Source organism: Glycine max, chromosome 5 (genome assembly GCF_000004515.6).
Source record: "Glycine max cultivar Williams 82 chromosome 5, Glycine_max_v4.0, whole genome shotgun sequence".
Classification (NCBI taxonomy): domain Eukaryota; kingdom Viridiplantae; phylum Streptophyta; class Magnoliopsida; order Fabales; family Fabaceae; genus Glycine; species Glycine max.
Window position 1 is genome coordinate 646089 of NC_038241.2, and position 11596 is coordinate 657684.

The following is an 11596-nucleotide window of genomic DNA, read 5'->3' on the forward strand; positions in this document are numbered from 1 at the left end:
GCTGCACGTAAATCAACGAACATAAATTCATAAATTTATTTTAGTTTAATCAAATATTTTAAATTTAAAGGTTTAATATATAATTATATTAAATATTAATTTTTTTTATCATGTATAATGATTCAAACATAATTATTAAAAAAGATACATATGATTTAAATCGAAAAAATTATACTATGATTGTTATTAGTCTTTCTGTATTCACCCGTTTTTCTATTTTGGTCTCTTTCTGTTTTTCTTTCGTGTACTTTTTATTTTCATTATTTGTTTGAATGAAAGGTGAAGTGAAGTGAATGCAGTAATATTATTAGCAGTAATGACCAGCTCGGTAGTCGGTTCTATCAATGTTTCTCTGTCTCTCTCATTTGTTTGCTTTTAGAAGCGGCAAAGTTAACTGCTACTCATACCAAGCTCTTACTTTTTGATCCTCTCTCTCTTTCTCTCTCCTTCTTTGTTTCTCTCTCTCTACAATTCGGTTGAACTTGCAAGGAAGAGACATCTGCAGCTTCCATTGAGAGCAAGGAATTCCCAAACAAAAACTCTACCTTAAGGGGTTTTTAAATGTTCAAACACACTTTATAGCTCATTTTTGGCTGTGATTGTGGTGCAGTTGAGGCTTTGTGTTCTTGTTTGAAGTGGGAATTTACAGGGATCAAAGCAAATCAAGTGTTTTTATCAGTATTTTTTTTTTATCTTTGACTTACCATGTTGGGGGGTTCTTTTCATATTAATTGAGTGTGGCCATTATTAGGTGAAGGGGTTGGCCTAATTTTTGTTATTTTTCTTTAATAAAAAAATTTCTGGCCTTGTACTTTGGTGCTATCATTCTGCTTCTTAGAGTAGGTGAGGGTGTTGGTGCTGAGGATAAAAAAAACTGTGCTTGAGGGGGTTATGAACGATGGTTGCTTCTTTGATCCCTTGGAGAATTAGAGGATTAGTTGGATTTTGTGTGTGAAGTGAAGAGAAGAAGACACTTAATTAGACACACCCCATTTGGAAAATGCCTGAAGGGAGCAAAAGCAGAATACGTTTCAGCAAATTGTACAGTTTTTCTTGTTTGAAATCTCCATTCAGAGATGGTCATTCCCAAATTGGGCGGAAGGGGTACTCAAGGGTTGTCTACTGCAATGATCCAGATAACCCCGAAGCAGTTCAGTTGAATTATGGAGGCAATTATGTTTCAACAACCAAGTATACAGCTTTTAATTTCATCCCCAAGTCTTTGTTTGAGCAGTTCAGGAGGGTTGCAAATATCTACTTTCTTGTTGTTGCGTGTGTTTCATTTAGTCCATTGGCACCTTTTACTGCTCTTAGTATTGTTGCTCCTTTGCTGGTTGTGATTGGAGCTACTATGGCCAAGGAAGCTGTGGAAGATTGGAGGAGGAGAAAACAGGTATTGTTTTTTGTTTTGTGTTTTTTTTTCCCTTTCAATGTTATACCCTTTCATCATGCCTACAAAAAGTACCAGTCGCCCCTTCTCCCCAGGTGGTACTTTCTATAAAGGCCCATGTTTATGTATAAGTACAATGAAATTGGACCACACTCAATTGGCATTATGGTGTTATGGGTAAGCTTGCATTTGTCTTGTGGTTTTGAAAGAATAAAAAAATGGGAGTAATTTTCCCCTTACTAGTTGCTACTTTTGATGATCAAGGTGTCGGTTGAGAATCTTCATTATCTTACAATGCTCTAAGATCAGAAACTTACTATGGTCTTATTGACATTTAAGTATATTTGGATGCATCTTTTGTTTCTGGAAAGTGGAGTGGCTATTGCAAAACTCTCTTTCTCTTTGAACACGTTTAATATGATATAATTCAATTGCATTCCAATTTGTGTCAGAAATTTTTAATCTTTCTTAATTCTTGAAAAGACGATTCTAGGAAATGATACTGTTCCATATTATTCTGTCATGTAATTAAGTGTCGCTTTATGCCTATGTAACTTGTTTGCCTTTTTTTGGAAAATTCTTTTTTCTGTTAGTCACTTGCTTTGGATGCACTTGACTTTTGTGTTCTGTTAAGAGTCACCCTTTTGGATTCATTTCTTTTAAATCTTTTTATTCTGGAAATTTATTTTTTCCCCCATTGATATATCCCACATATCATTTGGGGACTAGAAGTTTTCGTGGCTAAAATTCTTTTTTCTTCTTCAGGATATAGAGGCAAACAACCGAAAGGTTCAGGTGTATGGTAGAAATTATACATTTGTGGAGACTAGATGGAAGAAACTCCGTGTTGGTGATATCATTAAAGTGTATAAGGATGAATACTTTCCTGCTGATCTTCTTCTGCTTTCATCAAGCTATGATGATGGGATTTGTTATGTCGAGACTATGAATCTTGATGGAGAAACTAATCTAAAATTAAAGCATGCCTTGGAGGTGACAATTCATCTTCAAGATGAAAAATCTCTGCAAAAGTATAAGGCCATGGTTAAATGTGAGGATCCTAATGAAAATCTGTACTCGTTTATTGGAACTTTACAATATGATGGTAAAGAATATCCTCTTTCCTTGCAGCAGATCCTGTTAAGAGATTCTAAGCTGAAAAACACTGATTATATCTATGGCATTGTTATCTTTACTGGCCATGATACAAAAGTCATGCAGAACTCCACTGATCCTCCATCCAAGAGAAGCAAAATTGAGAGAAAAATGGATAAGATAATCTACATCCTCTTCAGTACCTTGGTTTTGATATCCTTTATTGGTTCTGTCTTTTTTGGTGTTGAGACCAAAAGGGATATTAGTTCTGGCAGGTATAGAAGATGGTATCTTCGTCCAGACAATACAACTGTGTTTTATGATCCTAGAAGGGCAACACTTGCTGCTGTTCTTCATTTTTTGACTGCCCTTATGTTGTATGGATATCTAATTCCAATATCACTTTATGTGTCCATAGAACTTGTGAAAGTTCTGCAGAGCATTTTCATCAACCATGACCAGGAAATGTATTTTGAAGAAACAGATAGGCCAGCTCGTGCACGCACATCTAATTTGAATGAGGAACTTGGTCAGGTTGATACAATATTGAGTGATAAAACTGGTACTTTGACGTGTAACTCGATGGAGTTTGTCAAATGTTCAATAGGGGGCATTCCGTATGGTCGTGGTATGACAGAAGTGGAGAAGGCACTTGTTAGGAGAGGAAGTGATGTGGAATCTGAAGTTGATGGGGGATCATCTGATATCCTGGGTCAGAGTAATGATGCTGTGGACTCTCGGCATTCAATTAAGGGCTTTAACTTTAAAGATGAGCGGATAATGATGGGGCAATGGGTTAATGAACCATATCCAGACTTCATTCAGAGATTCTTTCGAGTTTTAGCTATTTGTCACACAGCTATTCCAGATGTAGATAAAGAGTCAAGAGAAATTTCCTATGAAGCTGAGTCACCAGATGAAGCAGCTTTTGTCATAGCTGCAAGGGAGCTTGGTTTTGAGTTTTTTGCAAGGACACAAACAAGTATATCGTTACATGAATTGAATTATGAAAGTGGAAAAAAGGTTGACAGGTTGGCTAGCTCTTTTTACCAAGTTTTTGTTATAGTTATACATGTCCGCCCTATCTGCTGATTTTGATGGCCAAAATTGTCACCTCAGAATCTCAGATGTGAGATAGAATTCTTATTTAATAGAGTAGTAGTTCAGCTTCTGTAGTCAACGAAGTTTGATCTGGCTTCTCACTAAATCAAAACTATAATAGGAATTTCAAAGTTATGATTTACTCTTCCTTTCACATCTTCATATATATATATATATATATATATATATATATATATGTATCTATTCAACTTTATCGTATATAAGACCCATAAGAGAAATAGTCCAACTAGGGACTTATTGCAATTTCTTGGATGATATAGATTATAGTTATGAGGAAAATTTCCTTTTGCAGAATAATCCGTGAAGGAAAAGATTTTCAGAAAGTGTCTGTGTACACTGTGTTCTTAAATATGGTTTTAGGTTGAAAAATTGAGAGGAAGAAAATTATTTGCTTAAAGCCTTTCATGCTGTGAAGAATATGGGCTGAAAAAGGAGGAAAATAAAGATCATGATCTTAAAAAAGTGAAGCAAATAAATGTCATAAGAATTGCCAACTTTATGAAAATCATTTTGAACTCTCAATGAGAGAAAATTCAACTTGAAATTTTATAAATTATTTGGTTCATATACTGCGATTGTAGTATACTTTAAGTTTGCAGGTTTGAACCTGTTTGATATCTTTGGTCCGTACTGAGAGAGTGATTTAAAATGCTTTGACTTTATATATCCATATTATAATTTTGGCACAGTTTCATTCTTTTGAAAATTAGTGTTTAATTTATTGTTCATTGGGTTAATTTTTTATGAATAGAGTGTACCGGCTTCTGCATGTCTTCGAGTTCAGCAGTTCCCGCAAAAGAATGTCAGTGATAGTGAGGAATGAGGAAAATCAATTATTGCTCCTATGCAAGGGTGCTGACAGGTTTCAAATAATATCCATATGCTTTTTAAATAATGTGTTATTAGTAGTAAGTTACATGTAGTGATGTCAAATTGTGCATTTCTATGCATATATTCAGTGTAATGTTTGAAAGGATCTCGCAACATGGAAGACAGTTTGAAGCTGAAACCAGGGATCATATCAAAAGTTATTCTGAGGCTGGTTTAAGAACCCTTGTAATTGCATACCGTGAACTTGATGAAGAAGAATATAAGTTGTGGGACAATGAATTTTCAAAGATCAAAACTACTGTAACAGAAGACCGAGATGTGTTGGTAGATGCAGCTGCTGATAAGATGGAAAGGGATTTGATTCTTCTTGGTGCTACTGCAGTTGAGGATAGACTGCAAAAGGGGGTAAGTATAAACCTTTTAATTTTTGTGCTTCTAATTATGTAAGTTTTTGCCTATATTATGGTGTGCATTTTACAATTTCACCCCCAGTATTGACTTCCAAACATAGTGATAGTAAAATAAAAGTTTCTGACAAAAAAAATGAACTTCAGTTTCAGAAAATAGACCACTGAATGTGGGGAAAAATTGACCCCCGAAAAATCAGTTACTAGCACCATTAGTTATGCTCTTGATTAGTTAATAAAGTTTATTATGTTTACTTGAAAGTACAGGTTCCTGAATGTATTGAAAAGCTCGCCCGGGCAAAAATCAAGTTATGGGTATTAACCGGAGACAAGATGGAAACTGCAGTCAACATAGGGTAAGTTAACAAGGCTTGATCTAGATTATTTTCTAAGGAAGTTGCATACAATTTAAGTTGGTCTTTTTCGCCTTTTGTTTTTACAGGTATGCATGTAGTTTACTTAGACAAGACATGAAACAGATAGTGATCACTCTGGATTCACCAGATATCCTATCATTGGAAAAACAAGGGGACAAGGAAGCTCTATCAAAGGTACATGACCTTGGAAGTTTTTTGGCATTTAATTTCTCTCAGAATTATAGATCTTTGATACAACAATTGCTTAGGCCTCTCTTGAAAGCATTAAGAAGCAAATTAGAGAAGGAATCTCACAAATCAAGTCTGCAAAAGAGAGTTCTAATACAAATAAAGGAAGTTCTTCTGGGTTTGGCTTGATAATTGATGGGAAGTCCTTGGATTATTCTCTTAACAAGAATTTGGAAAGGTCCTTCTTTGAGCTGGCAATTAATTGTGCTTCTGTCATATGTTGCCGATCTTCACCCAAACAAAAAGCTCGCGTGAGTACTATGGGTGTGCAATTTGAATTTCTATGTAATATAAAAATAGAAGTTCCTTGTATACCATAATTGCTTTGGGTGTGAAAACATTTTAATCACATCAGCCAAAAAAAATATGCAGGTTACAAAATTGGTGAAATTGGGAACAGGGAAGACAACATTATCTATCGGCGATGGGGCAAATGATGTTGGCATGCTTCAGGAGGCTGATATTGGAGTTGGCATTAGTGGTGCTGAAGGGATGCAGGTCTAAAGATAAATTTGATTATTCCTATTTGAGCTGTGCTTTAACTTGTCCTTAAAAAGATTTATATTCTCCAAGCCCATAATAAATGAAGAAATTGAAGAGAATTTTTAATTCAACTTAGGAGGCATTTGGAAGAGCTTGTAGGGAGTTTGAGTTTGTGGAAATAGCTTATGACTCTTATAAGCTCTTTTTAGTTTATTTCAATAAGCTTCTCTAAGAAGCTTATCAAGATAAGCTCTTTTTAGCTTATTCTAATAAGTTTTATGTTTCAAATTCATGGCATAAGCTCTAGTGAATAACCACTTAGTTAAGCTTTTGACCTGAATTCACCCTTAATCTAACCATGTTCATCTTTTCATAACTTTTTGTGCTCTTTTAACATGTGGTTTTAATATGTGAACATGTATTTGTCAGATTATGTTAAATTATGGAGAAATTGAATTATACATAATCAACAGAGTTGTCAAACCCATATGCATGCAACATAGGTTATTAGTAATATTATTATGTACATAATAGAATTGTAAGAAGTGACTATGCTAATCCATCTTTTTCATTAATTGTTTCTCTTTTCTTAGATAAAACTGTAATATGTATCAGATATTAAAGCTATTAACTGCTTCTGTCAGGCTGATTTTTGTTGGGATAAGTACCTGATTTTAAGAAACTGTATTCATTATATTAATAATACCCATGAAGACGTTTAATGAGAATCAAACAGCTATGTAGATTGTACCTAAACTTGGAATATTGAACCTTGTGAGAAGAAAGTTGATTTTAATTTGCTATATTGGGTTTGGTGATCAGTGGAGTGATGATCTTATTACTCAGCCTTTTGGTTGAGCTCTTTTTATGAACTCTGAAACATGTGTTACACTTGCATCTATACATTACCTTGAGGAGGAATGTTGGGAAATATTATTCTTAGATTTTGGGCCTAACTCATCCCTACAAAACCAATTTTTAACATGAGGATTGCCCAAACATTATAGACTACAAGTTGATGTGAGTTCTCAACCCCTAAAGAGGCAACATTGTAGGTAGTCCTTCCCGAGACATTGATAACCAACTCCGAGAAGCCACAATTAAGGCGGGTTAGTGGTGATCGCAATTAAGGCGACTTTCCAACACCCCCATCACATCAAGGCTATGGTCCATGAGCGTGGCATTGCCCGTGGCCTTACAATGGATTTGGGATAAACTCTGATATCAATTTATGTTTTGGGCCTAACTTGTCCTTACAAAATTGACTTGGAAGGTGAGGATTGCTCAAACTCTATAAGGACTACATTGACTATATCTCTAGTCAATGTGAGATCTCAACCCTTGAAAGTTGACCTCCTGGTGGCTTCACATTTCGATGCTTCAGTCAGATTTTCTGGTCAGCCCCTTCATAGGTAGTCCTTTCTAAGAAACTGGTAATCAAATCTGATAAGCCACACTTAAGGCGGGTTAGGGGTAACCGCAATTAAGGTGACTTTCCAAAAATTATTAACATGGTCTAGTGTGTAATTTGTTAGAGTTATTAACAATGCTATATGTGGATAAAGCTAGTCTAATTGGTTATTAAGTTGAAACCATGCTATATGTGTAATTTGTTAGAATTATTAACAATTAAGGCGGGTTATGGGTGACCGAATTAAGCTGACTTTCTATACAATTCCTTCCTTTTCTTTTATAATATCTAAAATAAAACCCAACAGAGGTTAATAAGTTGAAATGTTAAAAATTGAGTGGAATTATATAACACTATTTTTTCCACTAGTTACAGAGCATTCATTTTATTTTAAGAGTTGCAGCATTGCAGTATTTTACTTGTGTAATGTATGTAGCTTCTGTACTTCTTTCTGGACATAACTGTGTTACCTGATCATATTGGCATTGATGATTCTCCACTGCATTCTTCCGGTACCCTTTTCTTTCTGCATGTAGCCATGTATATGCCAGTGTATGTATTGATAAACTAATGATGAATTAAGTTTGAATGACTGTGTTTCAGTTTCTGATTTTTTTTTTTGAAAAAAATGTTGTCTACAGGCTGTAATGGCAAGTGATTTTGCAATAGCTCAATTCCGGTTTCTGGAGCGTTTGCTGTTGGTACATGGACACTGGTGTTATCGGCGTATATCAATGATGGTAAAATCATGCATCCATCTATTTCTCAAAGTCTTACCACTAAAGATTTAGTGCACAATCTCAAATGCTTTCATGGTCCAATTTTAGATCCCTTAATATTCTGAAATGAAGACCATGAAATAGTTGATTTTTTTTCTTTTTTCTCATTTTTAACCGTTATGAGTTGATTGGTTACTCCTGATGAAACTGATCTTATAATTTTCTGTTTTCATTTTAAGAGTACTACATGCCTGTTCAGATAAAAAATTTAGGCCACTTCATCCACAAAAAAAATTGTCGCTGATAACTTGTTTTATTTTTTATGCAGATATGCTATTTTTTCTATAAAAACATTGCATTTGGATTTACCCTATTTTGGTTTGAGGCATATGCTTCTTTCTCTGGTCAAGCTGCTTACAATGATTGGTACATGTCATTTTACAATGTCTTCTTCACTTCACTTCCAGTAATCGCTCTAGGCGTTTTTGATCAGGATGTTTCTGCCAAACTTTGCCTAAAGGTACTAAATTTTCATTTTTTAAACTTACTTCTGTGTGTATTAAAGATACTTTAGGACCAGCAGGTAGATATATAAAATTATTCTTCTTTTAAGAACTGTAAACACTGAATTTTTCTCTATAGGACCTTTATGATACCAGTGTACCTGTGACCATTTGATTAATTATGTTACATTTCAACTGTGAACACCTTTTATAATTAATATATGATCAACACCTTAAAGTTTATGTTTATTGCTTCATTTTTAAAAGTCTTGGTTCTGCCTCTAGAGCCAATGGAAAAAGGAGTGTGCTTTCAGTGAGGTTCCTCCATTCACTCAAAACATGACACCACTGATTTCAGATGCTTTTTAATGTTTTTAAACATTTGTTTCTCCAGTTTCCGTGTTCCTGAATACATCTGCTTTGATTGTAGAGTGCTTCATGAAGCATTATCAACTTAACTTTGATATAAATTCACCTAAGTACTCTGAATGCCTTGATTTTCCTCTTATCCAAGTGTTTTTAAGTTCTACATGATTTCTACTGTTTACCAAAACTAGGTTGTACTAGGTCTATAATATGCTTATCCTATCTTCCTCCTCCTCCCTGTTACAAATATTTTCTCGTTTTCATGGAAGAAAACAATTTGCAACCATTTTACCTCCTTTTAAGTTAACCTGAATAGCCAGCCTTCCCCTTTTCCTACACCTTTCCTAGCATAGTATAGTTTCTCAAACTAAATGTGCACGCACACATGCACACATGTGCGTGCACAAAAGACATGTTCTTTATCATCAAATAGATCATTCAACACCACCACCAACAAAAGCCTTTTCCCACTAGGTGAAGTCGACGATATGAATCACATGATGTCATTTGATTCGATTAAGGACTAGATCTTTAGAGATATTATTTGCCATGAGATCCCTCTTAACAACTTCTCCCAATGTCTTTTTTGGTCTCCTTCTCCCCCTTTTCACACAACTAAAAACCATGCAGTATAATTTTCTAACTAGTGGTTCTTTCTTGTGTAGCCACACATCCATCTTAATTTTCTCATTTCTACCACTCACCTTTTTCTCGTGTTTTCCCTTTAAAGCCCAACACTCATTACCATAACCACCAGTCACTGGGCATACTAAATTATAGATGATCCTATGTGTCTGCAGAATTTCATTAAAAAAATATGATTAAACTATAATTTATCTGAAGTTTGTTTGATCTATAAAATATTAAAATTATTATGCTAATGTATCCATGACATGTCTACTGATTTCTTTTGTGGGTCTTGATTTTAAATTAATGATAAGTTGAATGTTGAGATCCTGTGCTAATCACACCGTCTTTTTTACAGTATCCTTATCTATATCTAGAGGGAGTAGAGGATATCCTCTTCAGCTGGCCCCGGATTCTTGGCTGGATGTTGAATGGAGTCCTTAGTTCTTTAGTGATCTTCTTCTTGACCACTAATTCTGTCTTGAATCAAGCCTTCAGAAGAGATGGCAAGGTGGTAGATTTTGAAATACTTGGGGTCACAATGTATACATGTGTGGTGTGGACTGTGAATTGCCAAATGGCACTTTCCATCAACTACTTCACCTGGATACAACATTTTTTTATATGGGGCAGCATTGCCTTTTGGTATGTATTTGTGTTGGTTTATGGTTACCTCTCTCCAGCCATATCCACTACAGCTTACAGGGTTTTTGTGGAAGCATGTGCTCCAAGTGGTCTATATTGGCTGGTTACCCTTTTGGTTGTTGTGTGTGTGCTTCTACCCTATTTCTCCTATAGGTCTTTCCAAAGTCGGTTTCTACCAATGTACCATGATATTATACAGAGAAAACAAGTAGAAGGGCATGAAGTTGGCTTATCTGATGATGAGTTACCTAAACAAGTCCAGGGCAAACTACTACATCTGAGAGAAAGATTGAAGCAAAGGGAGTTGTGAAATGTAAATGCTTCTAAACATCCATTCTTAGAACTTGAAATTGTATTTAGTTTCTTGCTGAGTTGGGAAGTGGCATTGAAGTAGTAGTGAGCATTGCAAATAGCTTTTAATTAAAATTCTTTACTTTTCCTCCTTCGGTTTCCAATTTTTTATAGAGGCAGGATTTCTGTAGCAGTCACCTGATGTAGATTAGCTATGTAAAGCTTGTGTAATTGTTGTGCCAAAAAAGGCCTTTGTATTTGTGAACGGAAAAAGCAATAGATATTTTATATATATGATCTTTATTGTCTGCTGGAAGTTCCAAAAACATTTTAAACATGATGTGTGTGTGTGATATTAATGTAAACTAAAAGACTATATTAAAAGATTATTTTATGACTTTTTTTGTATACGTCCAAGATAAACAGGGTGTGTTCAGGGCTTTGGTCCTCAAACTCGTGAATGGAAAAATATTTTCTGGGAGAGATTAGTCTCATAAATGAATTTTAGTATCTCAACTCTCAAGGGAAAAAAGTCATGTTAAAAATTGGTTACAATAGAATGTTAGGAAATTAATATCGACGCATCCACAAAAAGAACAGGTGCTGATAATGATGATAATAGGAAGCCCAAGAAGTCTGAGTAAAACTAACAACACTTTAATAAACTTCTCGCTGAAATACAATATGATTCTCTTTTTAAGTTTTTAGAAGTTTACTTTAAACCGTTACAGGACCATCTTCCTCTTTCTACCAAGAATGCTGGGGTTCACCCAAATAAATTCTGACTCCACCCACTAATTTTCTCCACTTGGCTATCCACACAAAAGTTTGAATCCATTACTTTTATTTATTTAATGAAATTTTAAGAGTTAAAAACAAAATTTTTAAAAAATTTAGGGATTAAAATTCCTAATGAGAAAAAGTTGAGGACCTTGATACTTTTATTTAGAGACTAAAAATTGAATTTCGAAAAAATTAAGAGACTTTATCAATCAAACTTTATTTAATAACTGAAAATTGAATTTCAAAAATAACTTAAAGACTAAAAACATAGTTAATCCAATATTTCATTATAGTCAGTTAAGTGAAATGAAACATGCT

General features: G+C 34.5%; 1 protein-coding gene across 2 annotated transcripts; it reads left to right on the plus strand.

Moving 5' to 3' along the window:
- Positions 1-325: 325 nt before the first annotated feature.
- On the plus strand, positions 326-10789 carry LOC100817020 (probable phospholipid-transporting ATPase 8). 2 transcript variants are annotated; one of them, XM_003525618.5, is made up of 11 exons: positions 327-1393; positions 2156-3516; positions 4359-4469; positions 4567-4843; positions 5113-5201; positions 5288-5396; positions 5471-5701; positions 5823-5948; positions 7986-8084; positions 8392-8583; positions 9918-10789. In XM_003525618.5, the coding sequence occupies exons 1-11, from the start codon at positions 1001-1003 to the stop codon at positions 10512-10514; spliced, it is 3585 nt and encodes a 1194-aa protein (XP_003525666.1). In that variant the 5' UTR covers positions 327-1000; the 3' UTR covers positions 10515-10789. The 2 variants fall into 2 exon arrangements, with proteins under 2 accessions (XP_040871771.1, XP_003525666.1); XM_041015837.1 differs by lacking the exon at positions 5471-5701 and having other exon boundaries at positions 326-1393.
- The last annotated feature ends 807 nt before the right edge of the window (positions 10790-11596 follow it).

Bases quoted from the DNA above. Each gene is read 5' to 3' on its own strand.
- LOC100817020 (XM_003525618.5), top strand. From the start codon at position 1,001: ATGCCTGAAGGGAGCAAAAGCAGAATACGTTTCAGCAAATTGTACAGT. The intron at 3,517-4,358 runs GTTGGCTAGCTC...TTTTATGAATAG, and splicing joins AGTGGAAAAAAGGTTGACAG to AGTGTACCGGCTTCTGCATG. The intron at 4,470-4,566 runs GTTTCAAATAAT...GCATATATTCAG, and splicing joins CTATGCAAGGGTGCTGACAG to TGTAATGTTTGAAAGGATCT.